Here is a 27,003-nt window from a genome sequence, read left to right as displayed (position 1 = left end):
CATCAGTATGTCAAATGTCAAGATGAAAGGGGGGTGCTGTATGAGTCACACCACCACCACCGCTCCCAGACTGCAGCTCAGCCCCTGGGGTGTCTGTATGGGATACAGCAGTCCATGATAAAAAAAAAAAAAAGAAAAGCCCATGTCTGCCCTGTGCACGCTTACACCAAGAGATGCCAGTTCATGAGGGTGTCATCCTGAGTAATGGAGAAACACCCTGCCAGCGCATCAGTTTTGAAGATGAAGGAGATTCCAATGTACAGACCAACCAAAGGAGCCTTTAAAGGTACAGTGTGTAGAATTTAGTGGCATCTAGTGGAACGGACTTGGCAGAAATGGAATATAATATTCATAAGTATTCTTTAATTAGTGTATAATCACCTGAAAATGAGAATCATTGTGTTTTTCATTACCAGAATGAGGCCTTTATATCTACATAGAGAGCGGATCGTCTTCTACGGAGCCTGCCATTTTGCACCACCATGTTTCTATAGTAGCCTAGAACAGACAAACCAAATACTGGCTCTAAAGAGGGCCGTTTGTGATTTTCGTGAGTTTCGTAGCCACCTTCTCCTACATGCTTGGCAGGGGAGGGGGAGGGAAAGGGTATTCAGTTGGTTGCAATCTGCAACCTCACCACTAGATGCCACTAAATCCTCCACACTGGTCCTTTAAATTGCTTTAATCCTCTCATTGATCACTGGAGCATTAAAGTCTCATTGTGGTCCAGACATGGGCTGAAATGTGTGGAAATTAGGCTTTTGTACATGTTCAGCCCAGAGGAATTGTAGAAATTAATAGGGCAAGATGTAAAGGGCCAAATTACACATTTAGAGGAAACGCTCTCTTTTTTATCACAATGAGGCAGAGCGGCACACTGTATGCCATCATGTCTAGGTTAAAGGATGGGTTCACAATTTCTCAAGTTTGTCCTAAAACAATAGTCAGGTGCCCAAATGAACACTGACACATGTTTTTCTTTTTGTAATCATTCCTCCTGTTCATACTGGCCATTAAGAGATCTCTTAATGCACTTTCAATGTAAGTGATGGGGGACAAAACCCACAGGAATGTATTTAAAAGTTTATTTGAAGCAAATATGAGGCTTCAGCCACTGAAATAAGTCAAATCAAGTCAACATCTTTCAAAGTTAGTCTTTTTAGTACCATATTCCCTCTTTTTGTTACAATCCTTCCACTGGAGATTAACAGGAAAAAAGACACAAATGGGGAAGTTTTTACTAAAAATAGTGTAACTGTGGAAGATATCCACTTTGTTTGACTAACTCAGACAGCTCAGACTTTTATTTCTCAAAACATGGACTGTGGATTTTGTTTCCATCACTTACATTGTAAGGGTGTCTTCTAATGGTATAGTATATTATGCTGTACCTTCACCACCTCTGAAGAGAGCACTCCTGCTGTTATCAGCCCACACACTCAACACCCCTCTGATGTTTCATGTCTTTTTATATGGGAAACAATGTTGATGTACAGGAGGGAACAAACAAGCCAAGCTAGGACTGTCAGAAGACCTAATAGCTAGGTGTCATGGCAACCAGATGGCAACACGAGTTGTCAATTTCACAGTCTAATTTGCAGCTGTAACAGGAGTATGTGCGGGGGACGATCTGTACAAACAAAGAAAAATTCTTTCACTGAAGACTTGCGTTCATGTCATAATCCATGTTGCTATTATTAGCAACTGGCAGCAAAGAGTGAGTTTACCTAAATGACCAAAAAAAACCCAACATATTTTGTCACTTTGTCACGTGAGGGATATTTCTTCAGTAGCAAGTAGTTTCAATGAAAAGTTTTGAGAATGAGGTCTATGAGATTTTCAGACTAACTAGGACATTATTCCTGGAAAGATACGTTACTCTGGACTTTTGTAATCCATCATTTTTTTGTACTGGTATGCCAGCAGAAATCTTTCAACCAGATATCACAAAACTTGGACAAATAAAACTATCTAAGAACTATCTGCATGTCTAGATGCCACCAGTAAATGATAAAATATACATATCTGTATTTTGGGTGAACTGACCCTTTAGGAATGTTAATCCCCTACTGTTTGAGCTGCAGAATGGTATATGCACAGAGTTTGACACTAGAAGACTTTTTTCTCATTCATCCACTGAAAGTAGGAGGTTTCTCTGTGCTCACCTTGAATCTGGGTTCAAAGCGTTTACCTGTGAGCATTATTTGTGACATCACAACAGTGACAGTTTGGAAGCCAATCCTGGTTCGATTGTCAATTTTCCCAAGTGTGATGTGGAAACTTGGAGTCTCCAGAGCACAGATTTGAAGGTGGTAATTATACTTTTTTATTTTGTGGAAAAAAACATGTAAGATACACATTATTATTCCAAACAGGGTATTTTTTATATGTTTTAAAACATTTAAGGAGAGGACCTTTAAATGATTTGTAGCCACTGACACAAGAGCTTCAGGATTTAAATAAACCGTCTCTGCTTAGCAAAAAAAGATGCAATATGTTATCTTGTGAGCAGGAAACACACCATACAATACACACACACACAGTCTTAACAAAAATGTAATGTTATATGTTTCACAACAGATGTATTCATGGAGTTGTACAGATTCTACTGATGTTATTTCATCTACCTCCCACATATGTTTTGGTGACCTGTCTGTCTGTTGGGCGGAAGTTATTATCTGCAATTATGAATGACTCGTACTGTGTTTAATTGTATTTTTCATGCTTAGATGAACACTAATGCACAGCAATGTATAATACTGTTATGTAAACAAATTACTAGAGAGGAGCCAAGCCTGCAGTCCCCAGAACAGTGATTCACTAAAACCGAACCAAGAGAACATTTTGCAGTTATATCACTGCAATTGTGTAATTGACGCACTTCTGCATCCTTTGAGTTTTAAGGGGCCAAATCTGTTTCCTTCTCCATGCACCTTGGAACAAAGTTGTAACAGAGTTTTTCCTGATTTCTCAGTTTTCCCACATGATTATCTTAAATGAATAAAATACATTTTAAAAGCGCTCCTTCAGAGATGGAGGAAAGCTGACAGGAGCTTTCACAGTTTCATGCAAAATGTCCCTGATGGATATTTCTGTTTTGTTGTCGTAACCTCTCGACAATTGTGGTGAAATTGTTCTCACACATCCCTGGGCCCAAATATATACCATCTGTCTGTATCATGTGGTCCCCTGAAATTATAAATAGAAATACTAATTGGATGAGTTTATAAAACAGATGAAGGATTTGATGTACTCCTAGTCATGGGACTAGAAAATACTCCCAGACTGACATTTGTTCAAGTTAACATAAACACAGAAAAAACACATGGCAACATAGCAACACAGTTTTGCTCCACTTACAACTATTTTCAGCTGCTATATAAATACACTAAAGTGACAAAAAAAAGTATTTAATAAATGCTACTAAATGTAGTATAAAAGTCTGCAAGTTATGTAGTTAGGCAGAGAATCTCCAGTGTATTTCCCTGGAGGAAATTATTTCCCGCTGCCTGTGCATTCAGTAGCAGTGGGGAGAGCATTTTGTCTTTGCCTGTCTCCTGATTTTCAATAGAGCATGTGATGAGCCCCCCACCTCCCCCCGCTGATTTCCTTCTCTTGTGGAGGTGGAGGGCTCAGTGGGAGCTCTTCGACGCTCATGTCTGAGAGGAGAAAGCCTCAATCTTGAGCCTCGGATGGTCTCTCTGTACAAAACGGATTCCCACCCTCTGCTTGATCAGCTGTAACAACTTCCCACCTCTCAACCCTACCGGCAACTTGCACATTTCAGGGATGTCACTGTCACATATCTATTCAGGAAAGATACCAAGATGTGAAATTTCTCAAGACAGACGTAATCAGTGCACTTGCTGACAATAATGATGAATCCAAAACATCATATCATCGGTTGGCTCTCTAATTAGCAACTGAATGTTTCAGATTGAGACTAATAGGCTATGATTTGATACACTAACTGTACCTTATAGGCTTTAAATATCTGACAAGTAACGCGTTTTATAAGATGAACGTGATTTATTGTGTTGGTCTCATTTACGGTTTTGAAACTGTCATCACTTTTCCACTCTTGTTTTATTACCAGAGAAGAATAGATTGCCGTATGGGAGCTGCAGGGGCAAAGAGTGAGTAAAGACTATTAAAGAATAATCAGGAAGGTGATTGAACATAAAAATGAACACAAATGTTGCTTATCTTGGTAGATTCCATCTGTAATGAGATGTCAATTAAGTTTTGATCATTGCATTACAGCCTGTCACACACACATACACATACACGCTCACTCAACCCTCTTTTCCCTTTTATCAAAGTTGCAATGGTAATAAAATATATGCAACTCTGGCATTTGCAAATTGAGTCCAAACAGAGCAGGCGGCATGATTTTAAGTGAGCCAAACCTAGCAGAACAGGCAATTAACTATAGTTAGGGCACAACACAGACAGCTGTGTGTGTGTGTGTGCGTGTGTGTGTGTACCAGGTATTCCTCATGTTGTGGGGACATAAATCTGTCCCTTATGAGGACAAAAAACAAGTCCCCTGAAGGTAAATCATTAATTTTAGGGTGAAGACTTGGTTTAAAGTTTAGGTTTAGGGTTATGTTAAGATTAAGGTCATGGTCGGGGTTAGGCAAGTAGTGGTTATGGTTAAGATTAGGATAAGTCTCCAGGAAATTAATTCAAATCAATGTAATGTCCTCTGAAGTGATGGAAACATGACCGTGTGTGTGTGTGTGTGTGTGTGTGTGTGTGTGTGTGTGTGTGTGTGTGTGTGTGTGTGTGTGTGTGTGTGTATGTATGTGTGTGTGTGTGTGTGTGTGTGTGAGGCTGACTGGAATAGTGAGGGTTGGAGAAATGTAAAAGTCTAGCTCTAGCTCTAATGACCTGGTATTCAAAGTTAGTGGGAAACAGTGACAGGGCAGGAGATACAGCAGCTGCTGCAGAGATTAAAATAGAAATGGAATCTCATTTCCATCTTCCACCCCCAGAAAAGATATAGTGTGGAAATGTTAAAAAAAATGTGTTTCAGGTGGCTGTCAGGTATGTTGAATAGACCACTGGATGATTATATGTCAGCTTGTCAAGGTTAGTATATAAATGATCCCGCAGATAAGCATCTAAGTCATTCTTGACCTTGGAAATAGTCGTTTGACATAAACTTTATGTCTAACTGTTGAGGATTAAAATTCTAAAAAAGTGCTATGACAGCTACTGAGCTTGCACGTCAACAGATACAGATACATCTCCATGACAACTAAATTGAGTTGGGATGGTTTTGTCAAAGTACCAAAAGAGTTTCAAATACATTTGCTTCATTCAGAAAGCTAACATGAGCTTGTAAAACCAAGAACATAAATAGTGAAACCCTATCTGCTGACAGAAAATTGATAGTAACTGATACCAATGTCAGTATTGTACATTTCACCCTCCCATGTATTATCACTTGAATCGTACCACTGCATCAACATTTTGTGACTGACAGTGTCTCAATATTATAATCACTATTTCTTTCCATGTGTGAGTGATTTTGGATGCTTGGTGTATTTTATGCTGTGTGGTGTATTTTAATAGATTAAAAGATGTTCATGGACTCATTGGAATATAAAACCTCCTAAGATCATACACGAGACCGGCACATCTGGGAGCTTTGGCTTGCAACATGTTCCTGATAAAAGACTGTAAATTGATTAGTCTTACTTAGCTGAATAAAAGCCTATTTTTATGTATATAATGGTGCCAAATGACACTGCCTACATACTCAACCTTAAGTATACATTTTTATATAAGTGATGTTATTTATGAGTTTCGTGAGTTAATACAGATACATCAATGGACAGGGCAGGATTTCAATTAGTGGATCAAGTTTCAGAGGGATGTGATTTTGGACCGTGTTGTTTTTCCATTTCTTTCATGGGTGATTTGAACCTTTAGCCCAGAGCTACAGAAGAAATCTAGAGGCCTAAACTTAGCTAATTTATTTAAAAAGTAAAAAAAATGTCAGCTGATGTAAATATAAATAAGATATATTAGCACTAGTTGAGTCAGATAAATGTACAATTAGCTGAACTGAAATCAAATTGCTTCAAGAAAATATCAAAGAAAAAAGTACTCTAAGAATATTATTTGTGTTCAAGTGTTTCTTCACCCTGTGGTGATCAGTGTGAAGTTGACTCGTGATTCCTTTCATCATTACATAACTGGATAAGAAATCACTAAAAACATGGCACAAAATCTCAATTGCTTACATAACTAATCCAAAACAGCATTGTCTCTTTTCTGTTTTCTCTTTCTCGCCGCAGCTCTTGCTCATTTTCACGCTCTTGCTGAAATGTTCATCTTTGCCTTAGTTCCAAGTCAGTGAATCCAGAGGGCTTGTGAAACTGCCAAGACACCGAGTGTGATTTCTACATCTTCAGTCCCCACACCACTAGGCGTAGGAGACTTCTCTTCCTGCCAGTATGAAGGTGGGCGAGCAGCAGACATGAAATAGAGACAAGGGGGGGAAAAAATCAGAGTTTCAGCCTTCTACCATACTGCTTGTCTTTCATCCCTCAGTCCCTGCATGCAGCTACATAGAGGAGTGGGTGATGTGCAGGCACCGGTCCCAGCCAAAGCCCCAGGCCACCATCTACAAAAAAGGAGAGTCGAACCTGGGAATACAAAGCAACAGTTAGCAACAGGAAGGAGATAGGCTCTACACCCTTGTGATTATATAATGTAGACAACAGACTATTCATAGGTTCACTGATTTATCTATTTTCTGGGGTTTTGATACAGTGTGGTGCAACATATCAGGATTCATACAGCATTAATCCCCAGGCTAAAACATGCCATCAGTTTTCCCATCATACATAGTTCAGTTGCGGAACAATCCACATGTTGATTAGCATTACAGATCTCTTGTTGGCTATTACAGAGACGGAATAAATTTTCTACTTGGACACTGTTGTCTGTGTGTTTTTCTTTTGGGCAGAAAAAGTAGCATGATTATGCCAAGTTAATGTCACTGCTGCCAGGACTGCAGCTAAACTGATGGATTTTGAATGACCAAACCAGCATCAAACAGGACCAAAGTGACATTTTCAGGTATGTCAAAATACTGTTGCTAACTGATGTTAACAGTGCACTTTTCCCCGTAGAATGTTTGTTTCGTGGCTCGTTCAATAAGCTAAGATGCAGGACAAGATGTGTGTTCATGTTTGCAAGTTAGATAAGAAGCAGATTTTAGTAGGAAAGCTAATGTGGGTTGTAGTTCAGAGTCTGTGGCTCTTGTGTTGTGTAGCAGGATGCTATCAGGCTCAGTGTGACCATCTGCTCTGCCTGTAATAGAAATCCATGATATGATAGCAAATAAAATACTTGAGCGTTTAGACTGTTTGTCTGACAAACAAATAATCTGAGGACATTACCTTGGGCTTTAGAAATTGCGATTGCCTTTTTTTTTGACATTTTATATATCAAACAACTAATTGATTAATCAAGGAAAATAATCAGCACATTAATAAATACAAAAAATGTTAGCTGCAGCCCTATAGTCTCACATGAGTAGTGCCATCCATTAAAGTGAGAATTGAAAACTAAAATGTGATGGCCTTATTTAGAGGCAACTATTATTAAAGAACCCCGGACACTTCTATAAAAATTCTAGTTTACAGCAACACCTGTAAAGCTGAACAACAACACTTACTGTTCACTCTTACTACTACTGTCACTGTATGTTTATGGAAAAAGTAACAACATAATTCCACTAGCAGCACAATTACTTTCAGAGTCTCAAAAAAGTGCCTTAACAACAATGAATACAAGAAAAAAAATCAATACATAAAATTAATGAAATAAGAGAAAAGTTTAAGGAATCGAAAGTACATCAAAATCTCCATAGTTTAAAATAAACAATCACAAACACTGCAAATTGTTTGGTGAGGAAGACGAAGCAATGGAACGATATAAAAAGGAATTCTCAGCAAAAACCTGTGTTTTGAATATCCCACTGTAAGCTTGTAGGAAACATACGGAGCATCTGGATGGACAATTCAGAAGTGGATCATGCTTTTCAGAGTTTCTATGGAAATTGGATAACCACTGACATCCGTTGTAACAGAAAAATCCATTATGCAGAAGCAAGTTACAAACATTTACAAGCTGCCTATCAAGCTTAAATCTTTGATACAGAAACATAGGTTTTCATGGGAGTATTCCTTTAAATTATTGCAATGTCTGTGACATTACAGACATTACATTACGTAAGTAATCCGCTTACATCCACAGTAATCAGATTACATAAGCAATCAGATAGTGGATACAGGTGTGCATTATTAGGCGCTCCAGGCAGTGAGTGACTGGGTAAAACTATTCTGTAGTTAAATTACATTCTGTTAAATTTGGTGTACTGATGTCTGTGTGTGTGTGTCCATAGAAAATTGTGATTGTCAGTAGTAACGGAGAAATGGTATATTAATGATAATCTATATGCTTTGAAAGCTTAATATCAGTCTAGCTCATCCGATGGTAACCTGAACAGATGGCATGTTCCAGTTAAGTGAGGCTGAGAAGGTAAAGGCCAGTCTGTAGTGATGGGAAGGAGAGAGCAGGTGGCAGTTTACTGTGAGGCTGCAGATTTAATTGTTTGTTTTACTCCTGCTAATTTTTTTTGTTGTTGTTGAATTTCTCTGGGTCCATTTTTACCTTATTCCTGCCTAACGATGCTTCTTAAGCATCCCCTAGTTCCCATTGCCATACCATCATCTGTCTTGTTGCTACACTGCTGCTGGCACTTGTACTCCATGGAAAACCAAAGTGCCCTCAAGAGGACCTTGGACAAAGTTTAGTGGTATCACGACCACCAACAATCATCATAGAGGGCAAAGCAGGCTGAATTTCATCTCTCCTCTCAACCACATTGTTCAAAGGTATTTTACTCATGACTCTTACTCTTTCAGCTGTTTTGCATAAGCGTCCTTGAGCTAAATAAAGAAACTCTGTCAGCTCCAGAAGATGCTGTTGTGTGGCTGACCCTGCCACTGACCTCTCTGAGTCAGTATCATATGATTTGTTCCAATACAACTAATGCTGAATCTCTTATTATTATCCTGCAAATGAACAGGCCACACACACAATACCTTGTACACTGTACGCTCCAGTATCTTCTTCAGGATGTGACTCCACATCTCTGCATCATTCTGCAAACTAAATCCAGGCAGATGCTTATTTGACAGTGTTTGAAATGTGCTTCTGTATAATCACATGTATATATGTTCAACAGACAGGAGACTCTGCATTCCTTCATTCGACATGACGGTTTAGCTTCTTGACTCACACACTGACTTCTGCCATTTAAAATCTCTGATGGAAAAAAAGTGATCAGTCTGGCAGAAATAGTCACAAAGCAAACTTTTAAGAGAGAAAATCAAACCCCACTGGGTCAGTTATTACAAGCTCATGCTTGGTCAGAAGTGAGATAATAAAACACAGAAACATATCAAACATTCATAAAAGCTTTCTGACAACAGAATGTTTTAAGAAGAGATTTCTAAAGACTGGTCACATTTGGTCACTAGCTGAGACCTGCAGGGCCCCATCCACCCATCTTAGTGAACACCCAGGCACATAGGGGGTTAATAATAAGTCCTTGATGTAGGTTGGGGCAAGGCAATTTAATGTTTTCAAAGTGATAAGCAGAAGTTTAAAATCAATGTGCCAATGTACCGGAGTAATATGTTCATATCTCTTAGTGCCAGTTCAAATCCGGGAAGCAGCAGATAAAGGATGTCCCCACTTCCACCGCTAGATGGTGCTGTTGCTCCTCTGAGTCTCGGCGCTTCTGAGAAAGTGGAGGTGCTACACCTCCTTCATTGTCTGAGTAAAGGCACCGGGAGTGGATCCAATCCCGTCTCTGCCCTGCTCGCTCGCTCGCTCACTCAGTCGTCCGCCATGGCGACCGCAAAGAGCCTCCTCTCCGGTACGAGCAGCATCTGAAACTCAACCGGGTCTCTCTCTTTTTTTTTATTTCTTCCACCACGGCTGTACGTGGATGTAATATCTCCTTTCAGCTGGGAAATACGTAACGTGTGGATAAACCCGCATTTCGAGAGAGAAGAGAGGGTAAGAAAAAGCCAAGTCCTCTCTGTGTGTGCTGTTAAGGGAAGTGATTCAACTTGTTTGAGGAGATTAGGGTTAAGTCCTGGGAGTATCTTTGCCGTATTGTTTTGTGATCCTGCGGGTTTTAGAGGGGAGGGAAATAACTATCACTGTGGGAAAATCTTCATATAAAGCCGGTTAACTGTCCTGTGTGTCCTCCGCTGTGCGTTATTGCGCAGATATACATTTTAGCTGTATGGATGTGCGCAAACGCTGCAGTCGCTTATGTAGCTGAAATGCTCCATGCTTGTGTGTGTGTGTGTGTGTGTGTGTGTGTGTGTGTGTGTGTGTGTGTGTGTGACATTTAAATAAGCCAGATGTCTCCTGTAAATGTGCGTTTTTTTTCTATCTGGCACTTACAGTTTGCAGAGGCTGTCCAGGTAAGTCCATACGGTGCATTAATGTCACATGTACTAGCTGATCATGTCCTGAGGATTACAGCAGCCTGCTCTATTAACCTACATTGCATTAATGGTGTGAACACACTAGCAGACCGTATGAGGCGAGTCTACATGGAGGGAAGGACCTCACTTCACCATTTTCTGCACTATTTTCCTCAATCATCATTCATGCGGAGGCTTTTAAATGGCAGCCCGGCTCTGGTTACAACACGCATGCATCTTGCTTGGTTGTCATTCTTTTCACTTAATGAACAGATGTCATGTTGTCAATAATTCAGTGGGAACTTATAGTGATTCACGCCAATGCCAGCCACACCCAGGTATCAGTGTCTGGAGAGTGGTTTTGCTGAACACAGAGGAAATTGAGCCCTTTTTCTTTCAGTGTTTTGGGAGCTTGGCACAGGTAGACAGCTGGCTGTATCAGCCCCCGCCTCTGGCCATTCAGCTGTCACTAAAGGATTCCAGCTGTGCAGTGTTGGACCGCACTGAGGGGCCCTTGTGTGCCCCTGCACACAGAGGAACTACTGTTACAGCCCCCGAGACTCTGCAAACCAGCAGTCACAGCTCCATGTTACACACTTGTGGGGAATTTCAAGCAAACAAGTTCAAAGGCAGGGTGATTTACCATGAGAAACACTGAGGGGTCTGTAAACGTCCCTCTGGTATAGTGTACTACGCCATGACACTCATGGCATTAGGAACACGCTGCCAGCTGTGCAACTGGTGACTGTTTTGTGTGTTTGTCTGGACCTGAGTTACCTATTCATAGGAACACTCAGACCTGCACTCATGACTGGTTGATTCATGATCCCTGGTGCAGAGGAGGGTAAGTGTTGGTTGAAATAATCACTGCCTACTCTTTCACTGCCCTCTGATTCACTGGTGTTTTATTTGAAGGGTGTCTGGTTGCGCGGCATGCATGTGCAGGTCATAGAAGCCACGAATTTACAGAGTCGACATGAAACACTCGCCAATAATTGAGGCAAGGGCAGCTGAGTGGTGACGGTGTGAGGATTAAATGTCATAAATAACTGGCGCTTTTAAATGAAAAATATGCCTGTTTCCATTCACGCCCCTGGTGACCGCATTAGGTCTGGTTTCCATCAGCCCAAGGGAGCGTTTGTCTGTACTTAAGCTGGAAAACCCCAACATCTCGCACCCAGTGCTCTGTGATGTGCACAGACTGGTGCAGATGATCAGAACATGCTCTTGTGGTTAAATGGTTAAATATGCTTATTGAATCCAAATCCTTATGAATCATGTAGAATTGACCCAGCTTTAAACATTTTAAGTAACGAAAGTTCATTAAGAACTAAATCTCAACTTGATATTATAATATGTAAAACTCAGGTAGATTGTACATTTGCATTTAAGTTAAATGACAAATTGCCCTTCACTGGTTTTTAAAAGAGAGAAGATAAGTAGGCTACTCGATAGGAGATACATTTATCTTGGAGCTTCACAAATTTGGATACTTTGGAACCAGATCTGAAAAAGGAACCAGCTGCTGGAACACAACTCTAGTCATTACATCTGAAACAGTCATCTATCAAGCAGAAATGACTCCAAACACTTACTGGTTCAAGCTTAAATAAGAAAGATGTGGTAAGGTGTCTTTGTGAATCGAGTATCTCTGTATTTAGACTATTGGTCGGACAAAACAAGCTAATTCAAGATTCTCTGGAGATTTATGACAATTTTCTGGCACGTTATAGGCTAAACGATTAACCTGTCTGAGTATTTTTGCAATTAATCAATACTAAGAATAATAGTTACTCGCATCTCGACTTGTGGAGTCTTACTTTATTCCTCAAATCCACTCCAACTACAGTCTGCAGTGTTTCTCGGGAAACTTTTCTTGTGCCTGTCCTCAGCATCATGCAGACCATCATCAGACAGACACTCTGAATTTAGTGTATCCACTGTCCTTGGCCTATTTTACTCTGCACACTCTGCTGAATTACATTCTCCACTCCTTCGAAAATGCCTTATTCAGCTTCCAGCTTAAACTTGGCAGCAGTCATTCACCTCTGCGGCAGCTGAACAACTGCCCACTGGCCTCAACACTCTGATGAACCACTTGGTGAGTCTCGAGATGACATCAGCCAGCTGGAATGTGCAATGAAGAGAGAATTAAGCAGGACAAGAAGGGCCTTGGGGGATCTTGCTGTGTGGATACATGAGGGGGGTGGATAGTGGTCTGCGTGTGTGTCAACCAGGAATGAATGAGTCAACAACTTTGTCCAAACACAGTCCTTCACCTGGGAAAAACACAAAGAGTCATTCTGCAGATTATTCCAGGTTGTGCATGTTGACTTTGATTAAAATATCAGATATCTGGATGCAGTATGGAAATGTGTGTATGGTTAACTATTCTATGCAAGTGTTTGGTTTATTTTTTGTAGTCACAGCTGGATCTAATTAGATTCTGTACTGTTACTCTCCAAATTCACAACACATTCAATTCAGTGTCCTGGTACCTATTTGAATCGACGCCCATGAGACCAATTCAAACAATTAAATATATGTCTGTGTGTCTTTGGCCCTGCTGCTTTGCTTTTACGACTTTTTGTCATTTTATTGACTCTTTGATTTCACACTCAAGCCTCGTGATTCTTTTGTCAAATCAAATTAAGGCTGCCTGATTTGTGCTTCGAAATCAAGAACATGCTTAAGTCTTTTCTTTTTTTTTTTGTACAATAATTGGCTCTCCCACAGGCAACAATTATCAGCCATTAGTGGAGAGTGCAAATACCGAATTTGCAATTACTCTGTTAGTGTGACACAGAGGGTTGTGCAGCCTGTACTCTGGGCCCCGATGCATTACTGTGCCACTGATACTCTGTAAGAGGATGTTTCTTACAAGTTAGATCCATTTTTTGCAAATACTCTAACTATTATACTTGTGTTCACATGCATGCAGCGGCAAATGAAAGAGTGCATGTATGTGTGTTCCTGACTTTTCTGTCTTGGCCTCTGTGCAGGCTGGGCAGTGAGCAGCGCAGTGCATCATGGCAGAACCAGAGCTAGAGCCAATGGCCTCTGGAGCAGGGCCGCGTCTCGGAGCCCCGGAGACTCTTGGCATCAGTACGTTGGACCCCGGGCACAGACCGCCAGCCATGCCCCCCGGACGACACGTCACCATCAGGGTCCGTATGTTAGATGACACGGAGGAGCTCTTTGACATCTCGGTGAGTTGTTAATCCCTTCTTGCACAGGCACGTTTCTCTGTGGGATTTTGACTCTTAGTAGCCAAGAAACATTTTCCGTTTTCACCATTGCAGCAGCAGCAGCAGCCTGGTAACAGGTTGGCATGGCAACTGCATGATGGTAAGTTGTTGAATTCATAGATGAAACCGGAGGGATCTTTTTCCTTTCCTTCCAGTTTATTGTGGTGGTCTTTTCCGTCTGATCTCTGCTTCCGCTGAAACTGTCTGAAACGTTCTCTACTGCTACTTTGTCTATTAAAACACTGGTTTCATTTCCACTGTGACCTCCTGACTCTGAGGACTGAGGACATAAAAGGACACACTCCTGCTCTCTTATGTAGTGAATGCAGGCAGGAAGACAATTATACCTCTTAATGTCTTTCAATGAGCAGAGCTGCCATATAAATCCCATTCATGATCTCAGGATTTAGAGGATTAAGTTTCTCATCACAGATCTAAATTTAGACATACTGGTATCAGCCATTTGCACAGGTAATGAAAAATGTTGCTATAATTAGATACTGATTGTAAATGACCTATTATTATATACTTATAATACTTAAAATCCAAAATAAAGACATAGTAAGTTACACAAACTGAATTTGTAGACATAAAGCAGACAATTTGCAGATATCATCCCAACTCTTGTAATTTTGCTTTTACTAACTAAAGGGTTAGACTGGTGTTTTCCCACGAAAAGACCAAACCGAAAGTGAAATTCTTCTTCTAACTGGTATTACCTGTTTAGCCAAAGCTGGATGTAGATTATTCCTTTGTGCCATAGACCTCCATTACTGTCCAAAAACTATTAAAAACACATAAATAAGCCACAATGTTGCACTGAGTGACATGTACCTCAGTTTGAGTCAAAACCACATACATTGTTCTACTGCCATACATGCTCACTAGTTGTGTAATCATTTGCAGCTGTGTCCAGAACACATGCACTATTTACTCCTGTTTGAGTACTGTCTGCTAAAAACTACAGTGCCCAGCTGTTTTCAGAATTACTGAGCCTTTTTACAAGAAAATATAATGAACATTTGAAAAAATAGTCTTCATTAAGAACTAATGGGCTGAGAAAACAAGTAGTACATACAGAGTAGGTAAGTTGTATCAAGAGACGCATAAACGATTTGTTGACAGTGAGAAAAAGGCAGAATGACACCAGTTTTATCCCTTAAACAGATGAGATCATGTTGGGATATATGCCACACATTTCCCCCTGCATTCCTTTGAATTTGTGGTGTTTTGGTAAGATGTCCTCAGACCTTGATTTAATGGCAGAGACGTCGGGGTGGAGTAAGTGAAAAGACTGTTATTTGTCTTAGAATAGAAGAACCAGCCATATTCTGTGACCACAAGCCTTCTTGCCTGGAATAGAGGAGCGAGATGAGCAGATAGTGGAAAGTGGAAAGTGGTGATGGAGAGAAACAGATAGAGCGGCAGGCACAGAGGAGCCGTTTAATGTGTATGAATGGGGCTTGGCAGTAAAGCTGCTGAGTATTACTGACAGTTAGTGAGTGTGCAGTGCGGGCTGGATGTGTCCTCCTGGCTGTTTCCCAAGGCATATGGGTAAATGTTGTTCCTTAAGCAGGCAGCGGAGCTCCCTGTGCATGACTGCTAATCTTTCTAGTGGTATCATGTGTTGTATTTAATACTTATGGTTCACTAGATTCACAGTAAGATCCCGTCTGATTGCCCTCATTTAACCCATGTTATTTTGTGTGTACTTTGGGTTAGATGAGGCATTAAAGCCTGATTTGTTTTACCTCATCCCCACATTTTTTGGGAATATTCAGCTCCACAGTGTTGTTAGGACAGCATGCTTGTGCGCTCCCTTTGGCTTTATCTTTTCTTAGGTTAGAACAGTCAGTTTACCAATACCAGCCTTTAAGAAGTGAATATCATCCAGCCAGTGATTCTTAGCTCTAATACGAGGCAGAGCTGCAACAATTAGTTGATTAATCGATAAACAGAAAATGAATCGGCAACTATTTTGATAGTTGAATAACTGTTTTAGTCATTTTTGAGTAGAAATGTCAAATATTCTAAAACACTCCAATTTTGAAGCTTTTCTGTGTCATATATGACAGTAAGCTGAATTTCTTTGTGTTTTGGACTGTGTTTTTGACATTTGAAAGGCATTTTTCAATATTGTCTGACATTTTAAACAAAACGCTTGAACGATTTATCAAGAAATAAAGGGTAAGTAAAATAAGTAGTTTACATGTTGGAGGTTTGCTGGTTGTCTGCAGCTCTTCATTAAACATCATCATCACTATGGCTGTTTCTGCTTGTACTATTCCTCCCTGCATTATCTCTAACTGATTCCCTGAACAATAGCTCCAAATATCTCAATAATTTGTTGTTGACCAGTTTTTAGTGGCACTAACAAAACTTTGGTGAGGATCATGTTTCATTTCCAGTAAATTCTTCACAATAAGTCTCCCATTATGAAGTCATTTAAAAGGAAATGTTGGGTTTGCATCGGTGGCAACTTAACATTACTTATATATGGCTGCCCATTGGCAGGCTTCTGGAAGCTGGCCAATCAGAACAGAGTGGGCTCATTGGGAGGGGGGCTTATGGAGGCAGGAGCTAAGACTGCCTGTTAAGAGACAGAGGCTGAACTGAGGGGCTGCATAAGGGGCCAGTATGAGATAAATAAGGAGTTTTTTAAACTGTGAATCATAGAAAACTACTCTAGTGAAGTCCACAAATAAAAAATATAGAACTGGATATGTGCATGATAGGTATGTACGTGAAGCAGAGGTTTTCTACTAAAATTGTTATTGGTTCTATAAACACATTGATTCTTTGTACTTTTTGACTTGAAACATGAGATTTGTATATATACAACAGTTTCAGGCTAGTCTGTCTTCTTTGTAGCCTGTATCAGGTTTCATACAGTGTAATACCCATAAAAAGAAACACCATAGTGAGATACCTGTGTTGTTTTTGAATAAATGCTGCATAGGATATGACCCTAGCCCTTAGGCCATGACTACTAAGTTGACACTCTTGTGGAAGTACAGTAGCAGGGCCATGATGTTGTCACTGAGTTAGATAGAGCTTTTGTCACTGCTCTGCTGAAACAAGCTGGAGATGCTGCTCAGGAGAGGGTAACAAAAGGCCCCCGCTAACAGAAAGCTGTATTCAATGCTCAATTGAACACACATTAAAGCCTCTATCTCAAGTCAGCACTTGAGATAAAAAACTCAGCAGGCTTGATATTTTGCCCCGATGTGTCAAAGGAGTTCATTTTCCTCAGTCATAGACTCACACTCAGGGTGGAAAGATCTGTTTTCCTCTTGAAAAAAAATTATGGAAAACTGGAAAAAAAATAGTTTTTTTCACAATTCACAATTGTTCTCTGTCTTGGATTGTGTAAAAATGTTTTCTATTACTGGGTGCTTTAAGATTCAAAAGACAGAATGGATATATTTTGCAACAGAAGTATCTAGTTGCTGAAAAGTAGTCCACTTTGAAGGCATCGATAACTCACAAGAATTTGGCTTGGCAAGGACATTTGGAGGCAGGGAGTGAGTTGCTGAATTTTAGCTGTAACTTTTGTTTTACCCAGTTTCAACTCAAAAATCTCATTTTTTTTGGGTCCAGCTGAGGCAGGGATTACAAAAACATACGTCAACTTGGCTCAGATCCTGCTGATATTAATCTTTCCCCCGCAGCAGTGAAGTGAGATAACTGTATGGTCCACAAAACACATTTGTCAAGCAATTATCTAGTCTTTTATGTCATAAGAGGAACACAGAGTATTGTTTGAGACGTGGTTCATCCCGGATGATGTTCTAGTCAAAGTGACTCAAGGCAGGAATATTTTATGTGTCTCTTTAAGAAAACATAAAACCTCCAACCTCCCCCTATACCTGATACTGAAGGCTTCAGTTACTGTTCCTCTGATTCAGAGGGTCAAGTTTCCACCTCAGCGGGCAGAGTATCAGATGTTTGAGAAACAAAAAGGGGCCATCTAGCCATCTCGTGGGTCACATACCATGCTGTGGCCTACTTAGCATACTTGCTGTGAACACACTTGTGTCAATGCTGATGATGTTCGACTGCACAAAACCTGGACAACAGCAGATTGGCACTGATCAGACGGCACACTTAAGCCAAAATATCAGTCTTGTTCCACCTTTTCATTATTTGTGTCTCATGGAGTTATTTAAAAATGAAACTGGACGGCTTCTGTCCATTTTGCTCATGCGAGTTCAGTAGAGCAGGAAATCCAGACTGCAGCCCCCAGTCTGTCCTGCAGTCCTTAGGCTAACATAGACTGACGCAGTCTGTGCTGATGTTTTGACGTTTATATTTGCTGATGGCTGGTGGAAGCTCTGCAGAAGTTGCCTATGAGGAGGGTGATTGCAGTGTGGATTTAGAAGGTGGGGGATGGGATGGTGAAGGCAGAGCAGAGAGTCATGCTCATTCCTGTGAATGAAGGAAGCAGTCAGGCTCCATTAGCCAAACCTTACTGGTAGAATACCAACGAATACAACCTAACATGGAATATTCCACTTTCTGTGTAATACTGGCGGTAGAAATTCAGACACACACTTATCCCTTTTTTTCTCTCTCTCTCATGTTGCACTAGTACTTCTGTTCTTCATCTCTTACTATAATGAGCCACTGAGGACTGCTATCTGTCCTCTCCAGCCATCACTTTGTCCATTACAGTTACGGGACAGCCCCTGCAATAGGCTGCTGAGCAGGGAAAAATCCTGAACTCGTTAATTACAAACCTCTTCCTCTCTTTGTATTTTCATTTGCTTTCCATACGAGATTTGAAGAGATTTTTACACAGCGCAGTCTCATTAGACTACAATATATTACTTTTTGCTTTGCTAATTACCAATGAAGTCAACAGCAAATTAAAAAGTGCACAGAAGTGAAACCAGTTTTTACACATTCACTGACCGTGCAGAACATAGAGCAAAAATGTTCTCAGTACTGTTTTCTGAGCACAGCACGTAATAGGTGGGGAGCATCAGAGCGGTATTGTGGGGGGCTTTGATGCTCTCAGCAGCAGCTTTTGATCAGCAAGTTCAGATTACAAATCAGCGGATATAGATGAACACGTTTTTGGACGCCACTCTTAGCTGTGTTTGCACTCAGTTGACCTCTGATAATCCATCATTATAACAAATTATACTGTGATCCGTCTAAAGATACTAGAAAACACTGAAACTAGCCCTCTCCCCACACTCGACCGCAGCGGGTCTTAGGTCAGCTTGTTGACTCACAATGATATTAGCTACAGAGTTCATGTGACAGGGTGTAATTCATCTTTTACTGAGAATCAGACTGTGCTGTCCGTGAACTCGATGCTTCATCCCCAAGATCAATAGTTTATCACTACCGTTTCCGACATTTTTCAAAGTAGATCCAGAGCTGTGCACATGAGTGAGATTTGAAGTGAAGTTACCACAAATCTGCCACTGACTGAATTTTATATTTGGCCATAGAGGAGGCATCTGATGCTTTTTCATTCTCCCCGTTCCCATAACTAAAGCATGTTTATAGCCAGAAACTGGGCAAAGAAACCAGGGCAGCAGGGACCACCCAGGCTAAAAGGGGGCCACGCTACAAAAGGAAGGACCTCCAAGCTTTAAAGCATGACTCTCACACCAGTCCAGAGGGCTTACCATCATCCCAACACTCGACACTCTTTCCCCCCATATGCTGTCACCCATTTATTGTGATGGGAAGCAATTAGAGCAGCCTCAGTGTGCCTTGTTGTCAGCTGAATGGCAATGAGGTCCTGACTTAATGAGAAAAACATGATGAAGGGCTTCTTTCAGCTCTGTCTTCAACAGCTTCAGTGTGATTGTCCAATGACTGACTAAGCTATACTGAAGAAGAGCTGAGGTGTTACTGCAGGACTGTTTCCACCTGTGGATCAATGCCCAGATTCACACAGAGACTCAGCTATTAGAGGTGCATCAATACCTTTTTTCTAAGCGCCAATTTGAATACCAATTACTTCATTAATTGCACTGGCTAATGCAGAGTACTTATCAAATTTGACACCCATTCCATTGTCATTAGTACGCAATACAATTAATTAATTACACAAATCTGTGTTTCAGTTATGTTTTCAGTCTCACAATGTAAATAATCTACACACCACAACAGAAAAAGCTTATTCTTAGTTAGGATAGACATAAAGGAGCTCTAAAACCAATACTGAAGCTACAACAGCTGAAATGATTAATCAATTAATTGATTACAATAGATAGTTGACAGAAAATTACTGTTTTGGTTTTCCAGCTTCTCAATTGTGAGGATTTGCTGCTTTCCTTTAGACTGAATACATTTTGGCTTTGGACTGTTGGTCAAATGAAAAAATAATTTGATGGCATCAAGTTGGACTTTAAGAAATTATGATCATAATTTCTTTGCTATTTTCAAGCATTTTATAGATCAAACTATAATAGATTAAATGAGAAAATAATCAGCAGATTAGTCAATAATGAAAATCATCAATCATCATGAAATCATTACTTGCAATGAATGCAACACTATCAGGGATTTATGGGAATGCTGTGCTTGTAAGAGTAAATGCTAGTCTGTTTATCATGCGATAGATTCATATATAAACCATATATTCTTCCATTTTTGCTGGTCTTTTAGTTTTTATTTAAATCACGAGATTAGCTATGTCAACTTTTTATTTTTTTTGAAGCAGTTTGTATTTTAAGAAGGGAAATCACCCCTTGTTAGCGAGCAATTGTTGGTATTTTGTTTGTTTTCTCTGTTACTGGGAAGTTTTAATCTTGTAATGAGAGGCTTAAACACTAACTGTCAGCTTTACAATCAACATACAGTCGGTATGCAATCCAAGCTCACATATATGTGAAGAAAAAGAAAAATTTCGTCTTCGTCTTCTGCAACATTGCTTCTGCACGGTGAGACATGTTGGCATAATTGAAATTCAAACCGCATATTATTTGTGAACGTTACAGACCCCCAAAGGTTCTCAGTATCTCATGTTTCATGTTGTGTATTTTCAAGTATGACATGTCGACTGTTAAGGAAGGCAGAGCTCAGAGGGAGGGGGACAGTCTAGTCTCGAAGCAGTGTACTAAATCCTGTTAAACTCAGAGCTGTGGTGGGGACACGGTCTGCTTCTCCAGCCTCACAGCGCTTGAGGGGGAGAACTGACAGAGGTGGTGGTTAAATGATTTGGGCTCAGAGGACGATTTGGCACCAATATTTCTTGATGAGTTTTCATTGGCCAAATATGAGTACAAATGGGATTCGATTGGCTGTTGCAGTATTCGGGAGAAGGGGGCAACAGCTAAACAGCCCAAAGCCAAAAATCTATCTACCTTTTACACCATGTCAATGGGTTTTCTAAAGAATAGTAGACACACACGTCCAATAAACTTCAAACAGGTGCTGGACCAAAGAAACGGTATAACAAAGAAAGATAAAGACTGTAGATCCCTGAAGAAGAGCATGTGGCTCGAAATGTCACTGGTGGATATCTAAATAAACTGCATCTAAGGGAGCTACAGTGTGCGGACCTTCATCTTTCTTTGTTACAGTGAGTTTTCTAAACCCATTACTGTCACTCCCCCATTCTCTAATAAGAGTCATGCACGAGTAACCGTAAGATCTATTTAGATTAACTGTGCTGTGACTCTTGCATTCCTCTAATGTAGACGGTCGGTTTTAGGTTCATATAGTGTGACTGTTGTGGAGACTGAATTTTAAAGGCTAATTTTACGGAGCTATGGGATTAAACCAGTAGAGAGATGCATGAAGATGGTGACCATGGCAATCTCCCCCTCCCCCCTTAGAGTGAGCTTGAAAGTTGTGAAGGAAAGGATTGTTAGAGACAGTGTACAGATAAATAGCGCCTCTGATTTTTATCTCCCATGTCACCCGGGAAAGTGTTTGCAGCCTGGCTTGGGAGACAATCAGAGGGAGGCCTTGATACAGCAGGGAGGTTGGGAATTACTAGCATCCAGACGTCTGATGTTCGTCACTGCTGTCTGTTCTGCTAACACATTGCATTTGTTCACTTTTGGAAGTCTTAAAATAGATAAAATTGTTGTTTCTGCTCTTAAAGACACTTGCCCCAATCGCATTGTTCCAGCCTTTTTTAAATATATTGTAATTCTGTCTTAGAAAACACTTGCAGCTGCTTAATGTGGCTTCCTGCCATTGGAAGGAATTTGCCATCTACCATCTTATCCCTCTGCTGCTGGAAAGCACCTTGTTGGCACGACTACCACAGCCTTTGAGCTCTATATTCCCTCTGATGTGCCAGCTTGGATTCTAAGATGATGCTCTCTCTGTGAACATACATACATTGCTATGAATTTCGTCTCTATACGAGTTCATCTTTGAAAGGCCACATGGAATCATGCCGGTCGACGTGTGGGTTGCCATGGCTACACATAGAGGTGGATGAGGAGCGTCTGAGCCGGTTGCCGCGTTGCAGAGTTCTGTCTTCCCCTGATATCTGCCGGGGAGGAGGGGAGGCTGGAGGATGGTGGGGTTGGGGGGGTTGCGGGGGGCGGGGGGGGGGGGCAAGCGTCTTCATGCAGAGCATTAATGTGAGTGTAGCGCGCTAGCATGGGGATACGCTGCTGCACACCAATTATGACTAACATATTCAGGAGACACAGCCCACCTCGCTGAGTGCTGTGGTTACGTGTGCGAGTTGCTTTTTTTGTATTCAAATCCCCTGACTGCAAATATGACTGACAATAAGTTTTGAGGGATTATTAGCTCATCTTGGTTTCATTACTGATTGACCCAGTTTCCCCTGAAAGATGGTATTGTGTTTGAGATGGCAAGGATTTGGGGAGGGAGGGGGTTATATGCTCTGTGTCACCATAAAAACAAAATGGAAAATTTGTGTGTTTGTGTTGAGCTAATGTTGAGTCTTTTTCTGATTTTTTTTTTTTTTTTCTCTGGTGAAAGGTACAAATTGAGGCTGTAATGTGATCATGTCATTCAGGCCATCATTCTTGCACTGACTGTCTGCTGTCTGCCAGAAAATATTCTCATACTTTCCTTACATGAACTCTGAACCCTTGGTTGCCTTTCTCTCGTGGCATGAAATTGAAATCCCGCAGCGGGATGTAAGGGGGGTGGTGGTTGTTTTCCCACGTACGGCCATCTTCCTCCCTCACATCCTGAAATGTAATTGGGTTGTGGAGGATGAGAGCCACAGGAGATGAGCAACAGTGGGAATTATGTGGTGGCTGATGGCTGAGAATACTAACATGCTAGAGAATGAAGGAAACCACATTTTGATTTGACTCGTAAAGATAAACGCCATTTTCATCAGATCACTTTATTGAATCATCTACTTCAGTGATTCCAAAACAGGGGTACTTGTATGGAAACAGGTAACTGCAGTTATTAGGGGGGTAACTGGAAAGATTATGGAGTAGCTCAGCTAATTAAAAAAACAATGAAAAATATAAAAACATTTTGAAGGAAAATCAAGGGGAATTGTGTTAATTCTGATATTCAGTACCTTTATTTATTACTAATTGTATTGCCACAATAACTGCTTACCTTCCAGCTTCAATAGGCAGACTGCCTCAAATTAGCAGAGCTGCAACTATCAGTTGATTAAGTGATTAGTTGATTGAAACAAAAAGCAAAAATGCCAAAAAAAATTGCTGGTTTATGTTGAAATAGCTTCTTAAATGTGAAGATTTAATGCTTTTCTTTGTTGCACATGCCGGTAAACTGAATATCTTTAGGTTTTGGACTGTTAGTCACACAAAAGAAGGCCTTTAGAAGAGGTCACCTTGGACTGTAGGGAACTATAACTGAGATTTTTCACCATTTTCTCACATTTTATGGACAAGACAATTAACTGATTAATCAAGAAAATAATTGGTAAATTAATCAAAAATGAAAATAATCTTTAGTTACAGCTCTACAAATTAGTTAGAAATTTTGCAAAAAAAAAAAAAAATCAAAATGGAAAGCTAAAAGTGAAACGTCCAACTTCTGCCACTCCAGATGGTAGTGGTATAACTTGATCAAACCTACTGAAAAAGTAAAATGTGAACAACACTCCACAAAGGCCCTTCCATTTATCAAAGGGATACAGCGAAGGGGTAGTTGAGTACATCTGACAAGGTTGTGAGGCAATGTCGAACAAAAAAGGTTGGGAACCACTGCTGTACAACAGTATTTGTGGTTTAGTGGACACACCAGTTTAACTGTGTGAAATAATGATCATCTGTCAACAGCCTGGGTTTTCCCAGATTGTAAGAAGACTGGAATACACTGGTGTAAATACTGCAAGTGAAACACAAGCTGTTATGTAGCCTGTGTATTGTGGTTGTATTGATGAAAACAGAACTGTATCTGTCCGTGAGACATGTGTGAGATGGATGACTGAAAAATACGACTGAAATGCCTCCCGTGTAGCTACTGGGATATTCTTAACAGCATGCTGCACTTAGATGTCCACCATGCATCCGTAACAAAATGCTGTGATTCCCTTTCAGAAATATTTGTTACATCTTTCCTGTGAGAGATACTGAAACTTAAAGAAAACCACTTTTTAGGAGAATGTGGAACAGATGACCATTGTTTGAATAGGAAATACTTTCATTATGTGTCTGCTCTCCATTTCCCATAAAGACTCGTCACAAGCAAACTGCTATAAACACAGCTATTGTAGTACGATTCATGGCGTGACAATCCTACCTAGAAACCCCATTTACTTTGCATCATTCATGCCGTTTCTTGGAAGGACAGACTGAAAGAGCTACTGATGAAAGCTGTCAGGTTACATCTGACGAACATTATGCTGCATTGCTTTCTATACTGTGCACAGGTGCTTTGGGAAAAAGCGATGCCTGTATAATAAGTCTTTCTTGTTCCTATGGTAACCAAGATGGGTGTCTCTTTGTGGAAGATCCTCATGTTTGTTTGGTTCAGACAGCTGTGAAGCGCCAGTCGACTCTATCTGCCTGCGTGACCGTTTGCTTGTGTCAATTCACAAAGAAAGGACGAGACGTACGCAAACGTTACCTGTGATCTCTTTGTAGGGTTTTATGACGGATGCATGAACGTGGATCCTCTGACTTTTCATGCCCATGCACATGCATTATTCCATTGAATGTTACCCTTTGATGACAGCTTTCTGATCCTTTTATTAAGCCCTTAAACTGTGGAGCTGTATCCCACTGACTGTAGCAGCAGGATTGGTAGACATCATAGTACATGATGGGTGTGGCTATGGTGCTGCTCCTAGCCATCTACCCTTTCTCTGTGATGTCCCCCAGGACTCAAATAAAGGGCGAAATCCTCGTGGGAACCGGTACGCCTCAGCTGCACAGCAGCTTCACAGCACCGCTGCCCCTCTTCAATGAATTATGAATTTCTCATTGAGATACAGAGGCCTAATTAATATGTTAGAACCGATAGCAGTGTAATATCATGGGATTATTCTTATCCTGTAGTGCCTTCTTTTACCTTGAGTGCTCTGGCCTCACCTTTGCTGCTCTCTTCTCCTGAACCGTCCTCATCTGTTAGAAAGTTATCAGGCTGTGCTGCTTCTGCTGCGGCACATATGCCGCTCTCTCCTTTTTGCATGTTATTTCCTGCCACGCTTCAGCTGTAATTAAAACAGAAACTGACGCATTTCTGGATACGTTTTTCGGTCAGTGCTGTAGCTTTTGCCTACAGTGAAGTCACTCCCTTGATGCTTGACATGTTGCATATCAGAATTCCTTTGTACCTGTGCAGCTGAGTCTGCCTCCCACTGCTGCTTGGCGGTAATTGAATTTGGGGTCTCTTGGGCAGATAGAGGAGATGTGTGGGAGGGAGAGTGAGGATGAATGAAGCACAGATTGAAGGAGGGGCATCAGAGAGTGTGTGTGTGTGTGAGAGAGAGAGAGAGAGAGAGAGAGGGAAAGAGAGAGGAAAATCTCAAACCAGTTGCCCCAGCTGCACATATGCCTCCTGGAAAGATATTGACCTGACATCACTACCCCCCCCGCCCCCCACCATTATTAAAGTGGGAACTGTTGCATAAGCTACCAGGGAAAAAACCAGTAGAATCATCTGTCCAGGGGCAACAGCACACCCAAGACTCACATAGCTTTACTCAGGTTTTCTCTGTACTCTTATGGCATGATTGGGCTTCTTTTTTAAGCTTTAGACCAGGCATCCTAACTGTTGAGCTTTTCTCTGGCTGTTTCTATTGAAAAGTGATGCGCGGAAGTTCAGCTCTAAAAGAGTCAAAGCTCTTGTCAATGGGTGTCAGTGTGGGAATGCCCCTTAATAGATATCAAAGGATTTGTCCCAGGGGACGTCCGCTTTCACAAAACCAGTGGGGGTTGGTCTGTTCTGGTCGTTTCAGTTCTCTGGAGTGCTTCAGAGTATCTGTCATTGCCAGGGTTTGTAGCATAGATAGCTGTTGTCAAAGTCATAGTCTGTTTAGCGTCCTTGTTAGCCAAAGAGGGTCAGCCATGTTAAGTGCTGACACCCTGTGTTCAGTGTACACTGTGGAGCTCACTTTACGGTTTGGGATGATTATATTTCGTTTTAAAGCACAATGCGATCATGGTATTATACTGTGCACAGGTTGGATTTCTTGTGGGGCTAATCATCTGTAAACATGAATAATCTGCAGATATTTTCGTATTTTTAGAGTAGTGGGATTAGGGATTGGCAGTCTAATCATCTTGTTTTTACGTTTCTGTTGGAGACACTGGTCTGTGGTTTTAATGTGATTCGCTCATCTTATTTCATTTAAACCTATTACAGAGTAATGTTGTCAGGGTGCTCATTCACGTAAGCTTATTTGACCTTTCTACAGAGAAGCAGCATGGAAGCGTTTAGCCTAATACAGATATATTTGGTTAGTTAACTTACATTCAAATGACTGCGATGTAAGTGAAGTGATAACACTGCACAACGTAATGTGAACCATGTGCTTTGAGTTTGTCAAAGTGTTGCTGCTGAGTAACCAATAGTAGGGAGTTTTTTTTAAAATTGTGTTATCCCATGTTGTGCTTTTGTTAATTATCGCAAATATGGACACAACACACTGAAGGAGAGGAGAGAGACGACAAAAACAACAAAGATCAGAGACATGGGTCATGGATCAAGTATTAAAGCAATCAGATGAACAAAAGATGTTATTTTTAAAAGTGAAACATTTTAAATCTGTCAAATTTGATCAAGAACACAACACAAAGGTTAAATGTGAAGGCACTGTATCCATGTCAGGATCT

General features: G+C 40.7%; 1 protein-coding gene across 5 annotated transcripts in view; it reads left to right on the top strand.

Moving 5' to 3' along the window:
- The first annotated feature begins 9,819 nt into the window (after positions 1-9,819).
- The window catches only part of LOC121906882 (FERM, ARHGEF and pleckstrin domain-containing protein 1-like), a 51,175-nt gene continuing 33,991 nt past the window's right edge, over positions 9,820-27,003 (top strand). For 2 of the 5 annotated variants that reach the window (XR_006098758.1, XR_006098759.1), the window contains exons 1-2: positions 9,820-10,110; positions 13,532-13,738. Coding sequence is in view for 3 of the 5 variants with exons in the window: in XM_042426070.1 (XP_042282004.1) it covers positions 13,559-13,738 (180 nt within the window). In the remaining 2 variants the exon portion in view is untranslated. The remainder of the gene's footprint in view (positions 10,111-13,531; positions 13,739-27,003) is intronic. The other 3 variants (XM_042426070.1, XM_042426069.1, XM_042426068.1) reach the window with 3 other exon arrangements.

The sequence above is a fragment of the Thunnus maccoyii genome, chromosome 11 (genome assembly GCF_910596095.1).
Source record: "Thunnus maccoyii chromosome 11, fThuMac1.1, whole genome shotgun sequence".
Classification (NCBI taxonomy): Eukaryota; Metazoa; Chordata; class Actinopteri; order Scombriformes; family Scombridae; genus Thunnus; species Thunnus maccoyii.
This window is presented reverse-complemented; position numbering and strand designations above follow the sequence as displayed.